Source organism: Meriones unguiculatus, chromosome 10 (assembly GCF_030254825.1).
Source record: "Meriones unguiculatus strain TT.TT164.6M chromosome 10, Bangor_MerUng_6.1, whole genome shotgun sequence".
NCBI classification, from domain to species: domain Eukaryota; kingdom Metazoa; phylum Chordata; class Mammalia; order Rodentia; family Muridae; genus Meriones; species Meriones unguiculatus.
The window spans coordinates 87,027,304-87,047,095 of record NC_083358.1 but is presented as its reverse complement, the minus strand read 5'-3'; the positions used below and the strand labels follow the sequence as shown (position 1 = coordinate 87,047,095).

General features: G+C 37.7%; 1 protein-coding gene across 4 annotated transcripts in view; it reads left to right on the top strand.

The window, feature by feature from the left end:
- Dpyd (dihydropyrimidine dehydrogenase) overlaps window positions 1–19,792 on the top strand; it is a 925,939-nt gene that overhangs the window by 211,487 nt on the left and 694,660 nt on the right. For all 4 annotated transcript variants that reach the window (XM_060392818.1, XM_060392819.1, XM_060392817.1 and 1 more), the window contains exon 4: window positions 2,591–2,678. In XM_060392818.1, coding sequence (XP_060248801.1) covers window positions 2,591–2,678 — 88 coding nt within the window. The remainder of the gene's footprint in view (window positions 1–2,590; window positions 2,679–19,792) is intronic.

Here is a 19,792-nt window from a genome sequence, read left to right as displayed (position 1 = left end):
TTCTTTTAGGTTTATCATAGGAATTACTATGTTTTTGTTCTCCATGTCTGGCATTCACTTCTGTTACTGTAATAAAATAACCGAGACTGAGTAATATGCAAAATAAAGACATTTTTTTTCTCTTCACCAATTTGAAGGTTAAAAGCCCAAATCACATGATAAAGATTGTCACATGAGCCTTATAATGGATGACACATGAGTGTGAAACATGTATTAATGCAGGGTCAACAAGCTCAATCTATCATACAGGGGCTCAATAAATGTTTATTAAATGAGTGAGTAAATGAACACACATGCATACTTAGACCATGTATAAATGAAGAATGCTACAGTATTTGCGTCTATCTCTGTTCCACAATAAACACTGTGGCATGATAGGTCTCACAATCTGGTTATTGTTAAAAATTAAAAAGAGATGAAGAAGCAGGGGGACAACTGGTATTCTCTTCGAGAGGTTTACTAGCGGGTATGGAGGAAGTGGGTAGCAGGGCATGGTGGGGAAAGAGAGGGAAAGGAGGGATGGGGTGCCCCAGAGAAAGAGAAGAGTGTGAGAGTGAGAGTAAGAGTAACAGTAAGAGTAAAAGAGAGACCACGTGTTGGATCGGCCCTTTTAAGGGACATGATAAACCACGCCTTCCAGGTGTGTTCACCTGGCTGGCTGGCGACACCTGATGACATCATCATCGGTCGTTAGGTAACCCAGAAGCAGGTTGTGTTCCAAAATACTAGCATTCCTCCCTTTTTCTATAATTAAAAAATGAGGAGCTTGGGCTGCCTTTTTTAAGGTAAGTTAAAATATATAAATTTAGGCTCATTGGAAGCAGCTCTTGGTTGTCATGCAAGAGGTTGAGAGACAGAAGAATTATAGAAACAAAATGGTCAGATTGCAAGGTCAAGAGTAAGGGAAGCCTCTACCCTGGAAAATTTAGGGTAGAGGGTTGTCAAGAGAGAGAGTTGCCAGCCATGCAAGGCAGCAGGTAGGGACTGGGGAACGCTGGGAGAACCTGGAGCTTCTTGTCCTGGTCCTGAAGCACATCATTTCAGCCTTTTGTTAACAAGTGAATAATGGGCATAGATTCTCTTCTGGCTACTTCCTGCTGACACTGGGGGCGCTGTAGGGTGGTCAAAAGGCTGAAATGTTGGCCAAGTCCAGGAAGAATAGACTGCTTTGATGCTTTCCAGGGTCTGCAAGAACTTCCATGGCTGGCAGGGAAGGTGCAGGTCCAGCTTGTTGGAAGTCTGTGAGGTTAGAGCTGAACACCTGCAGCTTGTTGGAAGTCCATGAGGTCAGAGTTGAACACCTGTAGCTTCTTTGGCACTGTTGTGGCTGTAGGAAACATCTCTGTCTGGCAGGACACTGAAACACATATATAGGCAATAGATAAAAGTTGAGTAGGGAGAAAATCCTGTATGTATACATTGAAAGGTTTGGATCGATGAGGCTTGTACATGGGAACCTCTGTCTACCTGGAGAGGACCTTTATTTACCCAATCACTGGCAATATTTAAAGAAGGCTTTGTTTTCGACTTGTCATTGAGGTAAGGTTTGGTTACAGAAGCGTGTAAACTTAGAGGCCCTGGTGCCAGCTGGCACTAAGTGCAGAAACCTGAAATTCTCCAGAGGAGATCCTATCTGGAGCTCAGGCGTCTGGGCGTCTCCCGTTGGGGGCAGAGAAGTCACCAACTTTCCAGAGGGGTCCCAGTGGGAAGCTGTGACTCTGAGCGAGGGTGCATCAGCTTCCCAAATGGTACTTAAGAATGCATCTGGTTAGTTCCCAAAGAAGATTCTGAGTTAAAATTGGGAAGTGAAGGAAATGGAAGTTGAGTAGACAGTAGATCCCTGTGGAACAGTACCCCATGCTAGGGTAAGAAGTTTGCATCTCTAAGCCACTCAATGATCTGCAATCGCATGAAGCCTGCCACTAGCAAGAGAGATCAAAGCGTTATTCCTTTTTCTTAAGTGGAAGGCAGCTTGGGGGGAAAAAAAAGCTTTGTTTTCACAGGAAGTGAATTGAGTTACTCTTTGAAACAATTGCTACAGACTCATTTGTTCTATGGATGGACTCTGAGCTGAAAGACACCAAAGAAATGGAGGTGGGGGGGAGGAGGGAAGAAGGGAAATATAGAACAGCAGGAAATTCATAAAAAAAAAAGGGGAAAAAAGACATTATAACTATTAAGATATTAGATCTCCTATTAATTTGCATAATGATTGAGGTCTATTAGACATACATGTCATGCCATAATATATTGTATATTCTAAACAGAGTACTGGTAGATCAAACAGTGAAAGATTTCATAAAGGAGAGAATGATATGTCACAAGTATGTAAGTCTTAAAACCTCTGAGAGAACAAGTTGTTAAATATTAGAACACCCCTATTCCACATAGGTCAAGAGGCATAAAAACTTAGAAAACAGAGGCTAAATATTTACTTTAAAATACGTATTACTCTAAAAAGTATGCTTAGAAGTTTAAATTTTATTTGTATTTATCAAATGTTAACTCTAAACTGGTATAAGACAAAAATATAGAGAAGATCACATCATTTTCTTTGTAATTTTCTTAACACAGTCATTCTATTCCCTAGATGCTTGAAATGTGCAGATGCCCCCTGCCAGAAGAGTTGTCCCACAAATCTTGACATTAAGTCATTCATCACAAGTATCGCCAACAAGGTGAGCTTAGGTTAAAGGGTTAAAAAAAGAAAAAAGGGTATGAGTTTAGCAGTGGGATGGGGTAGTTCTGAGAGTAGCTCAGAAGTTGGGAAGAACAGACAGTGGAAATGATAAAATACGTTGTATACATATATGAAATTCTCAAAGAATTAATAAAAATTCTACAAATGTTTTGAGGAAATCAACAGTTAATGCTTTGATTGACAGGGCATTACATTTGTCTTCATGGTCATTTTAAATAAGATTTGAAGTGCTGATATTTTAGACTGACTGGTTGATATTAATCCAGTGAGAAATAACTTAGCCTTTTCTCTTATAAAGGAAATACAGCACCAGTCTTCCAGGATTGTTGCAAAGTGAATAATAGTTCATATGGATATGTTTAATGTAGCAGTCATTACTTAAGTGCTTTGTTGATATAAAATTACTGTTCCTCTTTGTTTAATGTGTCAAAAGTCTTATAGCAGTGATTCCATTTGTTATTATTGCTAGTAATTAACGAGTACCTACTGTTTGCCTATTGTAAGCACTGAAACTTACAATGTCCTTGCTATGATTGTGCCATCATCATCATCAACATCTACTCTACTTGAGGGTCTTAATCCCCTAGGGACTGGGAAATCTGCTTTACATTTTGTTGTTGTTGTCTTTTGTTTGTTTGTTTTGAGTCAGTTTCTTTGTATAGTCTTGGCTTCCTGGAACTCACTCTGTAGACCAGGCTGGCCTGGACCTCAGAGATCTGCCTGCTTCTGCTTCCAAATGCTGAAGTTAAAGTTGTGCACCACTACCTCCTGTCTGCTTTGCAGAAAAATGCAAGTAGATACATATTTATCATCTTGCATTAAACTAAAGTTGAAGTTGTTCAAAGACCTCAACATAAAACCAGACACTCGAAATCTGTTAGAAGAAAAAGTGGGGAACAGCCTTGAACTCATTGGTGCAGAAGTCAACTTCCTGAACAGAACACCAACAGCACAGGTTCTAAGATCAAAAATCAATAAATGGGACCTCATGAAATTGAAATGCTTCTGTAAAGCAAAGGACACTGTCATCAGAATAAAATGACAGTCTACAGAATGTGAAAGGATCTTCACCAACCCAGTATCTGACAGAGGGCTAATAACCAGTATATATAAAGAACTTAAGAAGTTACAAAGCAACAAATCAAGTAATTCAATTAAAAAATGTGGTACAGTGCTAAACAGAGAATTCTCAATAAAGGAATATCAAATGACAGAGAAACACTTAAAGAAATGTTTAATATCCATAGTCATCAGGAAAATGCAAATTAAAATGACCCTGAGATTTCAGCTTACTCCCTTCAGAAAGGGGAAAATCAAAAACTCAAGTGACAACACATACTGGAGAAGCTGTGGAGAAAGAGGAACCCTCCTCCATTTCTGGTAGAATGTAAACTTGTACAACCACTTTGGAAATCAATCTGGTGCTTTCTCAGACAATTAGAAATAGTGCTACCTTAAGATCCAGCTATACTACTCCTAGGCATATATCCAAAAGATGCTTAAATATACAACAAGGACATTTGCTCAGCCATGTTCAGAGCAGATTTATTAATAATAGCCAGGATCTGGAAACAACCCAGATGTCCCTCAATTGAGGAATGAATACAGGAATTGTGTTACATTTACTCAATAGAATACTACTCAGTAACTAAAGACAAGGAAATCATGAAATTTGCAGGAAAGAGGTGGGAATTATAAAAGATCATCCTTAATGAGGTATCTCAGAAGAAGAAAGACACATATTGTCTTTCTTGGGTAGTAGACATATAATATAGGATAAACATACTAAAATCTGTACACCTAAAGAAGCTAAGCCAGAAGGAGGTCCCTGGTTAAGATGATCAGTCCTCATTCAGCAAGGCAAATGGGATGGACATCAGAAGAGGGAGAAAATAGCGGACAGGACAAGAGCTTACCACAGAGGGCCTCTGAAAGACTCTACCCAGAAGAGTATGAAAGCAGATGCTGAGACTCATAGCCAAACTTTGGGCAGAGTGCAGGGAATCTTATCAATGAAGGAGGAGATAGAAAGACATGGAGGGGATAAGAACTCCCCAAGGAGAGCAACAGAACCAAAAATTCTGGGCCCAGGGATCTTTTCTGAGACTGATACTCCAACCAAGGACCATTCATGGAAATAACCTAGAACCCCTGCACAAATGCAGCCCATGGCAGCTCAGTCTCCAAGTGGGTACCCTAGTAAGGGGAACAGGGGCTGTCTTTGACATGAACTCATTGGCCGGCTCTTTGATCACCTTCCCCTCAGGGGAAAGGGGCCTTACCAGGCCACAGAAGACAATGCAGGTTGTGCTGATGAGACCTGATATGGTAGAGTCAGAAGGAAAGGAAGAAGGACCTCCCCTATCAGTGGACTGGAGGAGGGGCAAAGAAGGAGAAGAGGGAGGGAGGGCGGGATAGGAAGGGAATGAGGTAGGGAGCTACAGGTGGGATACAAAGTGAATATATTGTGGTTAATAAAGAAAAGAAAGGAAAAAAAAAGAATTCTGTTAAGAATTTTAAATATCACAGCATCCAAAGTATTCATCATTGTAAAAACTGTGTCCTTGTTAAATAATACCGTGTGTAACATAGTTTAAATCATCTTCGTTTGAAAAGGGATCTTAAAACATGCTGTAAATCCACCTCCATGAGTACAAAGTTTAGAGGTGTTTATAAAGCAAAGAATGTCAGTATCAAGCATGGAAAAAAGTGATTGACAATGAGAAAATAGAAAATAAAATGTAGAGCAAAAAAAAAAAAAGAAAGAAAGAAAGAAAGAAAAGGGATCTTACCAAAATAAACAAAGTTTGAAACCTAAAATATTCCTGCTAAGATATATACCTAAATTGACAGTACTGATATCAGAAATGAGGAGGTTTGTTGATGACCATGAAGTCTGAAAGATTTTGCTAGTTAAAATTGTCACTGACCAGTCAGTCCCACATCAGTAGTTGTCTAACTGATCCTAAGGGATATACACTCTACTCACTTAAGATCCACACAAATTCACAGAAAAAAATGACAGAAACAAATGATGGCCTTACTTGAAGAATTTATATCATGTTTGAGAGAGATATGAATCATCTGGTTTTGTTGTTGTTGAACTCCTTCCATCTGGTCCCGTGGTTATGGGTACAGAGTGTTTTTTTGTAAAGGACCACAGTTAATATCCCAGGACCAACACTGTAGCTCAGAAGCATCTACAATTCCATACAGGTCATCTTTACATTTTTCTGAACTCCAAAGGCATTAGTCACATATGACATGCAGATACATACATCCAGGAAAAGCACTCATGACATAGGATACAAGTAAAATATTAAAAACCAACAAAAATAACTCCATTCTTCAAATTTATTGTATTCTGATTTTTATTTAAACATACTAATGAGTGTTTAACTACATACTAATTAAAATTTATACTAATTAAAAATTTATAAATATTTAACTGAAAACTTCATCCTTTATCAGGCTGTGAAAAAACTTTCATATGTGGTATTTTCCTGATGAATCACTTGTAACAATAATGAAAGGTCAAAGATATCTTTTCCTTGATGCCTGTAGCCTTTTAGATATATACTGGCTGTGAACAATGTAGGCTGTTTTGCTTGGCTCTACCAGTGGACCTCAACCAGGAGGAGTGAGAAGGTAATTGAATCACTTGATTCAATGAGCCTTGTGCCTCCTTGGGAAAGAGATACTGCGGGTGTGACATTGTGAAAGGGCTTCTGAGATTCACTGGATTTCCATTCTTTATTTTCTTACACACCGGATTACAACTCTGGTTTTGAAAGCTATGCTCAGTTCTATTGTACCTCCGCAGTCAGCTTTTCTCTGTTTCACTGGTGAAGGCTGTTGTTTGCAGCTGTCTCTCTCAATTGGAAATATTAGTCATCAAACTGTGAACCCTGGGCTACATTTCTGGATAGTGTTCCTTTAGAGGAACAGTACTCTATGAAGCCAATCTATAAATGTCTGCTAAAGTATTCATGTCATGGTCCTGTTTTTTGGATAGAAGTGATATGTTCTCTTTGAAATTATTGTACTAATTGATAAATGTGGATTTACGCCTTCTCTCTTGCAAATTTTTGTGGATTTCTGTAGCTATTAATTACAAACAAATTAAAGATGCACATGAAGTAAAGGCTTCCCAGAATGATTCAGTGTAAACCAAACATCACTTCTTTGTGGCTGAGAGATAGCTCAATGTGTTAAGCGCTTGCTGTATAAACATGGTGGCCTGAGTTTAGGCCCGAGATCACACAGAAGTCTAGGTAAAAGCAGGTCCATCTGCACCTACAGTGTTCATACAGTGAGATGGGAGACAGAAGGAGAACCCCTGGGAGATTATGGGAAACTAGCTTGGTATACTCAGGGGCAGATTTATAGCAAACAAGATAAAAGTTTGACACTCATACAAAGATTGCCCTTTGACCTATATTAGGCATGCTGTGGAATAGACACACCCTACTTACATGCCTAAGCACACGTCCACACCCACACATACCTCCCCCCAAACACACACAAATTAAGAAAACCAAAGCTCTTCTTTCTAATTGAAAGAGATCTTGCCATACAAGAGTTGCCAAGGCAACTGGTATAGAACTCAGAGGCACACAGAAAAATTTACAAGGAAAATTTACTGGCATTACTATTGAGAGCAATACTTGCATTTTTTTTAAAGAGTTCTTTTGGTATCTATGTGCATATGTCTGCCATGTTTATCATGAACAACCACAGAGCTCAGTGGCGGAGGGAACCAACTTCTGCATTTGTGTTTCATTTTCAACTGCAAAGTGGTTCATGCTCTCACAAACAAAATATTGATTATCTTTTTGGAATAACTAATGCAAACTAAAGCTGTGGTTACATTACTTCCTTAATCAAAAATTGCCAGCTGCTCCTCAGTGCCTATAAAGTAATGTCTGAATACATGGTAAGTGAGGAAGCTGGTTGGGATTTCTCCCATTACGATATTAAACTAATTATGTATACCCCAAACCCCCAGAAACTCATAGTTTATCACTCAGTAATTCATAAATAGATACATATTTTAGGTATTTGTTAGAAAAAGGTAGGGAGAAGATTTGTGCATTTTTCTTTAATATAGGATATGGAACTTAATAGAACTTTTGTAATAGGTAAGTCTGTTTGTTTCTGCGACATTGAAAGAAACACAAATAACCTGTCAAGGAAGAACATATCAAGATATATATATATCAAAATTATCTGTGTTGGCTCTCAAGTTCACTGCCATCGCCTACAATTCTGAGAACGCCCACGTGTTTTTCTCTCAGTATTTCTAAACTCCTGTGCCAGTTGCAAAAGTAGGCGACATACCATAGAATGGCCATCTATATCTCACAATGCCTGTCATCAAAGCTTTAACTTGAGCGGCTCTTTTTGCATAGAATCAGGTAAATGAATTCATACCAACTCTTTTCCTTTTCAAAGGACAGTATTTTGTGTGTGGTCATTGCATTTTTTAACAGTTTATGTGAGTACTATAAATGCTGTTAAGTACTATAAAGGCTACACTGAGTTAACCTAAATCACATTTTGTCCATTTGCTTTTATATTTTTATTTTGGAGTTTTCATGTGGAATATATTTGTGTTTATTGGCATACTTTAAAACTATTTAGAAGGTCTGTGTTTTTACAGTTTTTGCTTCTGCATCTGTTTTTATTGTTCATTAATGTAAAAAGAAATACATTGTACACTGAATTCAAGGTGGCAATTTTCTTTTTTATTTCATAAATAAAAGTTATTTCAAGATCCTCTATGACACTATTGTGTTTGGAAGGGGAATTGAAGTCACATTACTGTTCTTTTGAAGATGGTATCCTAGGGGAGGGCTATATTTTAAAGTGAACTTTAAACAATGACATTAAATAACTTTATTATGAATTATTTTTAAGCAATTTCTCTTAACTTTTATTATAAGTAAATATCATTCAATATGAGATAATTTCTCGTTTCTTTTCTCTCTCTCTTTTTATTTAATTATTATTCTTTATTATAGTTTATTCACTTTGTTTTTTTTAATTCATTTTTACATTTTTTTTCTTTATTAATTACACTTTATTCCCTTTGTATCCCCCTTGTGGTTACCTCCCTCCTCCCATCCCAATCCTTCCCTTCCTCCTCCCTCTGCATCATTGCCCCTCCCCAAGTCTACTGATAGGGGAGGACTTCTTTTCCTTCCTTCTGATCCTAGTCAATTAGGTCTCATCAGGAGTGGCTGCATTGTCTTCTTCTGTGGCCTGGTAATGCTGCTTCCCCCTCAGGGGGTGGTAATTAAAGAGCAGGGCAATCAGTTCATGTCAGAGACAGTCCCTATTCCTATTACAATGGAATCCACTTGGATACTGAACTGCCATGGGCTACATCTGTGCAGGGGTCTTAGGTTATCGCCATGCATAGTCCTTGGTTGGAGTATCAGTCTAAGGGAAGACCCACGTGCTCAGATTTTTTGGTTCTGTTGCTCTCCTTGTGGAGTTCCTATCTTCTCTAGATCTTACAGTTTCCCACTTCTTTCCTAAGATTCCCTGCACACTGCCCAAAGGTTGCCCATAAGTCTCAGCATCTGCATTGATAGTCTTCAGGGCAGAGCTTTTCAGAGGTCGTCTGTGTCAGGCTCCTGACTTGTTCCTTCTTTACTCCTTCTGATGTCCAGACTCTTTGCTTTTCTGGATAGGAATTGAGCATTTTAGCAAGAGTCCTCCCTCTTGATTAGAACCCTATATCTGACAGAGAGCTAATATCCAGTATATATAAATAACTAAAGAAGTTAAACAGCAAAAAATCAAGTAATCCAATTAAAAATGGGGTACAGAGCTAAACAGAGAATTCTCTGCAGAGGAATATCGAATGGCAGAGAAACACTTAAAGAAATGCTCAACCTCATTAGCCATCAGGGAAATGCAAATCAAAACGACCCTAAGATTTCACCTTACACCCATCAGAATATCTAAGATCAAAAAACTCAAGAGACAACACATGCTGGAGAGGTTGTGGAGAAAGGAGAACCCTACTCCACTGCTGGTGGGAATGTAAACTTATACAACCACTCTGGAAAGCAATCTCGCGCTTTCTCAGAAAACTAGAAATAGCACTTCCTAAAGATCCAGCTATACCACTCCTAGGCGTATATCCAAAAGATTCTCAAGTACACAGTATGGACATTTGCTCAACCATGTTTGTAGCAGCCTTATTTGTAATACCCAGAAGCTGGAAACAGCCCAGATGCCCCTGAACTGAAGAATGGATGCACAAATTGTGGTATATCTATATAATGGAATATTACTCCGCAATAAAAAACAAGGAATTCATGAAATATGCAGGTAAATGGTGAGATCTGAAAAAGATCATCCTGAGTGAGCTGTTCCAGAAGCAGAAAGATGCACACAGTATATACTCACTCATATAGACATATAATATAGGATAAACCTACTAAAATCTGCACATTGTTGTTTCTTTTTTTACCTCAAAAATGATACATATTAAATTCATTCATTCCTTCTGATTATTTTTTAGAGGGGGAAATTACAATTTTATTTTTCTTCATTTGTTTTTTAATTATACCGTCAAATTCTTCACCAAGTTACCCTTTTAAAACAGTCCATTGAGTTTTGAGCTACAATTGTATCCATTGTTTCTGAGAGTACTCTTAAATTTACCTATAATCTGGCTTCTCAAGCTATACTATACCAACTATAGGTAAAATATTTACTTTCCTACTCTATAATTCCACTCTCTGGAGTTGGTAAGAGTCTGTTTCTACCATCTGTTCTGTCTGTTCATTTCCTTGAATGCCTAATGATATATTTGTTTTGGAAAGGAAGTAGCATTAGTTCTCTTGAAGTACTTCAAAACACTTTCTAAATTTTTCTTTATTATTATTATTATTATTATTTGTTACAATTTATTCACTTTGTATCTGCCTGTAGCCATCTCCATCATCTCCTCCTGTTCCTAACCTTCCTCCCTCTTTCCCCCTTATGTCCCTCCTTTAGTCCACTGATATGGGAGGAAGGTCCTCCTGCCCTACTATCTGACCTTAGGCTATTAGCTCTCAAAAGGACCATCTGGGTCCTCTTTCTCTGTGGCTGAGTAAGGCCGCTTCACCAGGGGGAGTTGATTAAAGAGCAGACAACCAAGTTCATCCGTGTGACAGTCTCTGTTCCCTTTATTAGGAAACCCCCATGGAGACTGAGCTGCCCATTGGCTACATTAGAGCAGAAGGTCTAGGTTCTCTTCATGCATGGTCCTTAGTTGATTCATCAGTCTCTGCAGGACCCCATGAGCCCAGATTTTTCTTTGCCTTTTTTGGACTCCTTGCTGAATTCCTGTCCTCTCTGGGTCTTTTTATCTCTGCTTTCTTCCATAAGATTGCCTGCATTCTTCCCAAAATTGGGCTATGTGTCTCAGCATCTGCTTTGATACCTTTCAGAGGCCCTCTGTGGAAGGCTCCTGTCTGGTTCCCTGTCTTCTCCCACTTCCAATGTCTATCCGGTTTGCCACTCTGAATGAGAATTAGGCATCTTCCCTAGGGCTCTCCCTGATGTTTAGCTGCTCTAGGAGTATAGATCTTACTATTTCTATCCTATATTATATGGCTAATATCCACCTATAAGTGAGTATATACCATGTGTGTCTTTCTGCTTCAGGGTTACCTCACTCAGTATGATCTTTTCTAGTTCCCACCATTAGCTCATTCCCTCATTCCCTCCAAATTCCATCCTACCTCCCTCATTTCCTCCCATGCTCCTCTTCAAGTCCACTGATAGGGGAGGTCCTCTAGCTTATCACATCTCAACAGGACTGACTGCATTGTCCTCCGGTGTGGCCTGACAAGGCTGCTCCCCCATCAGGGGGGTTGTCAAAGAGCCAGCCACTGAGTTCATGTCAGAGAAAGTCCCTGTTCCCGTTAGCAGGGTGCCCACTTGAATACTACCATGGGCTACATCTGAGCAAGGGTTCTCAATTATCTCCACGAATGGTCCTTGATTGGAGTATCAGTCTCAGAGAATACTTCTGTGCCCAGATTTTTGGTTTTGTTGCTCTCCTATCTGCCCAAAGTTTGGTTATGAGATTTCCTTGTTTTTAATTGTTGAATAGTATTGTGTAAATTTCTGTAACCATTCCTCAACTGAGGGACATCTAGATTGTTTCCATATGTAGGCTAATATGAATAAAGCTGCTATGAACATAGTTAGCAAATGTCCGTGTTGTGTGGTTGAGAATTTTTGGCTATATGCCCAGGAGTGTTATAGTTGCATCTTGAGGTAGCACTATTCCTAATTTTCTGAGAAAACACCAGATTGATTTCCAAAGTGGTTGTACAAGTTTACAATCCCACCAACAAAGGAGGAGAGTTCCCCTTTGTCCATAACCTCTCTAGCATGTCACTTGAGTTGTCAATTGAGTGTTTGATCTTAGCCACTCTGATGGGTGTAAGGTAAAGTCTCAGGATCATTTTGATTTGCATTTCCTGGATGAGTAAGTATGTTGAACATTTCTTTAAGTGTTTCTCCATTGTTCAATATTTCTCTATTGAGAAATCTCTGTTTTGCTCTGAATTCCGGTTTTGTTTTTTTTTTAAGTTGGATTACTTCGTTTATTGGTAGTTAACTTCTTGAGTTCTTTATATACCCTATATATAGATGTAGGGTTGGTAAAGATCTTTTCCTAGTCTACAGGCTGTCATTTTGTTCTAATTACAGTGTCCTTTGCTTTACAGAAGCTTTTCAGTTTCATGAGGTCCCATTTATTGATTGTTGATCTTAGAGCCTGTGCTGTTGGTGTTCTGTACCAACAGAGTTTGAGGCTCATGTGTTTGAGGCTCTTCTCCACTTTTTCTTCTGACAAATTCAGTGTGTCAGGTTTTATGCTGAGGTCTTTGATCCACTTGGACTTTAGTTTTTTGCAGAGTGATAAATATGTATCTATTTGTATTTTTCTACATGGAGACATCCAGTTAGACCAGCACCATTTGTTGAAGATGCTATCTTTTTTCTTTTGTATGGTTTTTGCTTCTTTGTCAAAAATCAAGTGTTTGTAGGTATGTGGCTTTATTTCTGGATCTTTGATTCAACTCCATTGATCCACCAGTCTATTTCAATTTCAATGCCAGACCCAATCAGGTTTTTGTTATTGTTGTTATTTTTTTTTTAATTTTTAATTTTACTATTGCTCTATGGCACAGCTTGAGATCAGGGATGGAGATACCTCCAGAAGAGCTTTTATTGTATTACTGTATAGGGTTGTTTTGCAAAGTTAGATTTCTTTTCTTTTTTCCACATGAAATTAAGTATGGCCTGGAGATGAAGCCAAAAATATTCTTGAGTATGTGGTTATTATAAATATGCTAAATAGCTGTGTTTTCTATCCTTGGATAGTTCTTTTATTAAGTTTTTTTTTTTTGTATTTTCAGATGTGAGAGAAAGAAGGGTTATCTATATTTTTGTAATGATGTAAGCTTGTGAAGTCCATCTTTTATAGGAGGGATTTGTTTTAGTTTTTCATTTGGGTGAGCCTTGAACTTTCATGTATGCTATGTTCTCATAACTCCTGAAAGTTATGAGAAAACTATATTCACCTTGTTGGCATGGGCATTGAAAGTAATTCCAGGTGTATAATTGCACCGATGGCTTTGTTATTGTCTCTGGTTTATGGCCATACCTATTCAAGGACTCAAAGATGGTTTATATAAAATATTTATCTAGAGTGTTAATTTCACAATTAGAAATGTCATAGCAGAAAATTAGTATTCAATTGAAATACTGTCAATAAATCAAGAACAATTATTTAGGAATTCCTGGGAAGTCTACATTGATGGGAAGAAGTTAAAAATTTTGTCTAAAAGTAGCAGAGGGCTAAATAAAAAAAAATTAAGGAAGAAATAATCTTCAGAAAAGGAAAAAAAAGTCAACAGATATTGGAACCACGATAAAGATAACTAAGGCCCTACAGTTTTGGTATAGAAAAGTACAATTATACCGAATAAGAAGTGCGTGCATACACTCTTGGATCAATAGAAAACATGAATCACTCATAAGTCGTACTTTAGTAAATTTAACTCTGAAACCGACATCTCTAGAAATGCATAACAGGGGACCAGAGATATGGCCCAGGGTTTAAGATCCCTACCTCTTTCTGCAGAGGACCTGGGATTGATTCCTAAGAACTGCTTGGTCGTGTCTGTCTGTGATTCCAGTTTCAGGGGATTTGTTGCACTCCTCTGGTCTTCATGGGTACCAGGCACACACATAGTGAAGACATAAGTGAAGATAAAATAATATCAGTCTAAATGTATATATTAAATATATATATATAAGGATAATTTAAAAATTAAAAGCTAGACACTTAACTGAAAGTAAATATCAACATACAAATGTTGAATATCTGCCATTAAAATGTAAACTAAATGATGCCAAAATGAAAATCATTTTGCTGTGTATTTCAGACAAAGAGTTAACATCTAATGAAAAAGTTTCTGAAACTTATGAGAGATGGGAAGCTGTGGTAGGAATGGACAAATGTTATCAAGTGTGAAATGCTGATATAAGTGATTTATAACTATAGCAAATTGTAGAAGTTCCCTATTTCTCAAAGCATTTAAGCCAAAATGGGAGCCACCAGTGTTTTCTCATTATTTACCTAGAGTCTTTGCTTTATAGCAGGGAGGAGACAAGAATGCTCATGGAATGCCCATACATAGGAAAACCACAAATTTATATGTACACATAGCGTGTATATTTGCATATGTGTGAATATGTTTGTGTTGACCAACAGAGGTTTATTAAATGTACTTCTTAAAAAATAAAAGCTAACACAGGTGAGCATACATTTTATCTTCTTGTCATTATAGTGCTGATGTAGCAAAAACTGAAGAGGGCTTTACTGTTGGGTAAACATATTACATAATATTTATATTATTCAATGGCATTATGCTACTTGAAACATGAATTATTATAGATATATATTAGAAAAGTCTTCTTATAAAATGAAAATGGGCATGTAGTTTAAGAATATAAAGCATGGAGCAATTTTGGAGAAAAACATTCCAGTGAACACAGCTTTTCACAGCATAGGAAAAGTAAAGTTTTAAGATTTGCCTTGTAATTATCTAAGTGATTTGACTCCTTGCAATGAACATATATATTTCATAACATATGACAAATTAAAAGTACATAACAAATTCTCTTAGTGGGTCCCTAGTAAGGGGAGCAGGGGGCTGTCCCTGACATGAACTCAGTGGCTGGCTCTTTGATCACCTCCCCGGTAAGGGAGGAGCAGCCTTGCCAGGTCACAGAGGAAGACAATGCAGCCACTCCTGATGAGACCTGATAGACTAGAGTCAGAGGGAGGGAGAGGAGGACCTCCCCTGTCAGTAGACTGGAGGAGGGTCATAGACAGAGAAGAGGGAGGTAAGGTGGGATTGGGAGAAGATGAGGGATTTGGGCACAGCTTGGATACAAAGTGAATAAATTGTAATAATAATAATAATTAACATAAATGCAAAAAAGAGAAAAGCATTTTTTTAAAAAAAATCTCAACATCAAAAAAATAACAAAGTAAAATTAGAGGAGATTTCAAAGTAATATATGATGGCTCTAACTTACTTTTAAATTTTCAGTGCGTGTAGAGTCCAGTCTTTCTCCAAATGTCTTCCACATACTTCTTGTCTTTTGCCTCCCGTACTTACATGTCTCTATCAGCGCATACTTAGGTCTGTGTTTCTTTAGATATATTTAACTTCTCATTTTTTCTTGCTTGTCTATCTGTCAGTCTATTTTGATTTATTTCTCTATCATTCTATCACAGGAAAAACAGTTATTTTATTACAATGCTACATAAAATATATATTGTGGTTAACTATAACCAACCCCCTGATAGTACATTCATTTTCAGCCTGTTCTATGTTTTCTTTACATAAGCAACTGCCTTTGTAAACCAAAATAGAATTTTCCAAAATAGTTATTTTCTCATTGTAATAAATAACTGATTTAAAATTATTAATACAAGTATATGCATATCTTAGATACAAATAATAATAACTATAACACAAATAATAACTAAATATTTTAGGGTTGATTCATTAATTTCATATATAACTCCCCCCATATACAATGAATCTGATATTCTAGAATAATAAATTTACTAGTTTTCAAGACAGAGGACTGGGATATAATTTTCCAAATCATTCATCATATTATGTTGTGTTCAGAAGATCAAAGGAATACTGCTTATTGATTCATTGGTGCTTATCTAAAATCTATCCTCTTTCTTCTTATGATTTATTGCTTGGGGATTATAAAAGATAACATTTTACTCCCGATCAGGGATAATATAATTTGTGCTTTTCTTCGGAATTTGTTCATTAGCTAAGTGCTTAAATCTTCAAATACTCTGGTACCTAAGGAAAATGCTGGCCAAACATAAATAATGAGGTACAAGCCACATGACTCTGCAAATAGCTCAGTTTACATAAAATAGTAATTTTCATTGTAGTTCATTGCATAGCCTAAGCCAGTCTTTTAACATGGTGTTTTTAGAAATCATATGCGTATTTGTATATTTGTGTGTTGGCAAATGCACATGTGTGTAGTAGCTACAGATGTGGGAAGAGAGCACTGGATTTCATTGTGAATTGTATTCAGGTCCTGTACATGAGCAGTATGTGTTCTTAGCCACTGAGGCCTTTCTGGAGGCCCCTTAAGCCTATCTTGCGTGAAAACAGGAGCATGATAACATCACCTGTGTGTTCACAGACAAAAGTAAACATATATTTTTTTTTGTTGTTTTTTGTTTTGTTTTGTTTTGTTTTTTAAATGAGAGAACTGGAATCAGTGGGGGAAGGTATCTCTGAGACAAGCTAGAAATCTAGGACAATCGAAACTCCCAGGTGTCTATGAGGATGACCCTGTCTAAGACCTGTGGCGACAGGGGATGTAGACCATGAAATAGTTACCTCCAGGAGACAAAACTTCCAATGGAAGCATGGAGATAGCAACCAACCCTGCCACAAAACCTTCAGTCCAGAAATTTAATGCCTATAAGAGGGACAGAGATAAAGAGGGGGCAGAGAGTGAAGAAATGATCAACCAATGACTGCCCCCTCTTGAGTCCCATGTCATGAGAGGGAGCCCATCCCTGACACTATTAATGCTAATCTGCTATACTTACAGACAAGAGACTAGCATCTCAGCCATCTGAGCGCTTTCACTCAGCAACTAATGAAAACAGATTCACAGACCCAGAGCCAAACAGCAGGCAGAGCTTGGGGAATCCTCTGAAAAGGGGAGAGAAAGGACTGAAACATGCAGAGAGGTCAGGACACCACAAGAAAACCTACAGAATCGACTAACCTGAGCCCTCAGGGGCTTGCAGAGACTGAGCCACCAGTGAGAGAGAGCATGCATGGGACTGAGCTAGGCCCCCTACAAATCTGTAACAGGTGTGCAGCTTGGTCCTCATGTGGGAACTCTTAACAGCAGGAGCAGGGGCTGTCTCTGACTCTGTTGCCTGCTGTTGGATCCTTTTTCACTATCTGGACAGCCTTGTCTAGCCTCAGAAGAAGATGTGTCCAGTCCTACGACAACTGGATATGCCAAGGCTAGTTGATATCCGTGGGAGACCTCTCCTTCTCTGAGGTGAAAGGGAGAGGAACACAGTGGGAGGGAAGATAATGGAGGGTCTGAGAGGAGAGGAAGCTCTGATCAGGATGTAAAGTAAATAAATAAATTAAAATAAAAGAAGTAAATAAAATGTTTTTAAATTTTTCATTATTTTCAAAACTGAGTAAAACAATATTTCAATATAAAATTAGTATCACATTTTTTTTTCTTCTTGAAGTTTCAAGATAAAAGGAATCCTAAATAAAAAAGAACTTAGTAGATGACTTAGGATTTTTAATATTAAAAAAGTTAATAATGATGAACTACAAGCTAGGCGAAAAGGAGTTTGAATTTAGCTAGCATAACCAAACATAGTGTTTAGAAAATTTATTGGAGATCCCTCAAAGGTGAGTGATTCATATTACTAATTGCATATCTGTTTGATAGTGTAACGTGAGCTTGCAGAATCCAAGTGCAAAGTGCACCTGTCTGCTGCCAACTATACAATCTGCAGCGATAAAGCATCAGTTGTAATTTAGTATTAAATATAAAGGGCTGAAAAAAAAAACAATATGCCATCACAACAAGATTGTATAAGTACTGTTAACATCTGCAGTGCTGGGTAAAATGGATTCTATGGTGAACGTCACATTAAATATATTTGGGTGTAGTTTTCTGAAAACTATTCTGATAAATTTGAAGAATTTAAAGTAAATTATTACAATCAGCACTAATTATATTTTTGAAAGCAGTTTGTAGGTGCAAATTAATGTGCTTGGGATGGAGAACATTTTTGAGAAATCTATTTGTACCCACTGTATAATAACACACTGTCGTACTTATCACAGCAGACTGTCACTTAAGAAATATCTCATGTTCTTGGCAATAAAGAGCCAACCCTCAAAAATAGTATGACTTTTAAGCATAGAAGAAAAAAGTGCTGTGAAATTACAGTCTAGTTATAATTCCTCAAATAACCAGGTATGTGTTACATGTGATGATTAAAATACCACATATAATCCTTAGAAGACTTGCTACCCTGTGGCACCCACTACGTACATGAAAAAAATCTGCATACATGATGAATATTTGTATATGCACTGTACATTATGTACACAAACAGGCACAGTAGTTGGTCTTCTACATATTGTCCCAGGTTAGATTATTTGGGATAAGATTATTTGAGTATTTTCTTGTATTTAGAAGATAATTTTGCCATTAGCAGTTTTTATTGAGGAACAACAAAATTGTATCGCTCTCCTTAAATTCTTAAGCAAACAAAAAGCGACCATGAATAAAATTCAAATATGCTTTTCTGTTTCTTTTTTCTTTTATCTGCCAATCTTTGGTTTTCAGCGTATTTTGAGTTAATTGTGAAATGGGATGATTGGTGGCATGGATAAAGCAGATTTACTGCTTTAGATGATATTTTGAAGAACATGGGACTATTTGGAGTGCAGTAACATATCCAGAACTTCTACTTCAAAATGCTAGAAGTCAAATCTAATTTTATTATGCATGTGTGTTTTTGCATGTTTTTTAACAGCAAAAATTATCTATATATAAGGCATAATTCTGTTTGCTTTTAACATGGTATGATTTAATTCATTGAACTGAAAAACAGTTTAGTAAAAAACTAAATTTGTGAAGCCAGCATGATAATACATGCCTTGATTCTAACACTAGAAAGACTGAGACCAGAGGGTTTTTTTTTTTTAATTTTTTTAATTTAATTTTATTTTTTTTCTTATCAGTTACATTTTATTAACTGTATCCCAGCTGTGTCCCGATCCCTCATTCCCTCCCAGTCCCTCCCTCCCTCCCTCATCTCCACTGTGCCCCTTTCCAGTCCACTGATAGGGGGGACCTCCTCCCCATTCACCTGATCCTGTTTTATCAGGTATCTTCAGGACTGGCTGCAAAGCCCTCCTCTGTGGCCTAACAGGACTGCTCCTCCCTTCGGGGGTGGGGAGGTCAAAGAGCCAGTCATTGAGTTCCTGTTAGAAATAGTCCTTGTCCCCTCACTTTGGGAAACCAATTGGTTACTGAGCTACCACAGGCTACATCTGAGCAGAGGTTCTAGGTTATATCCATACATGGTCCTTGGTTGAATGTCAGTCTCAGAAAAGACCCTGTGCCCAGATATATTTGGTCCTTGTGGAGCTCCTTTCCTTTCCCCATCAGACTATGAGTTCAAAGCCAATATGAGCTACAGACTCACTCTCAATAAACAGAAAGGGTTAGCTCATTGTTGCTCTTGTATTAGGCTTTCTTATATATCCTGTAACTCCAGTTCCCTGAAGATCCAAAGCCCTTTTCTGCTTTGAAGGCACTGGTCATCGGTGACAGAAGTCAGGACAGGAACTCAAGCAAGTAATGGAGAGGCCACATAGGAGTGCTGCTTTCTGGCTTGTTCATCATGGTTTACATGGCCTTCTTTCTAATAGCGTTCAAGACCACCAGCCCAGG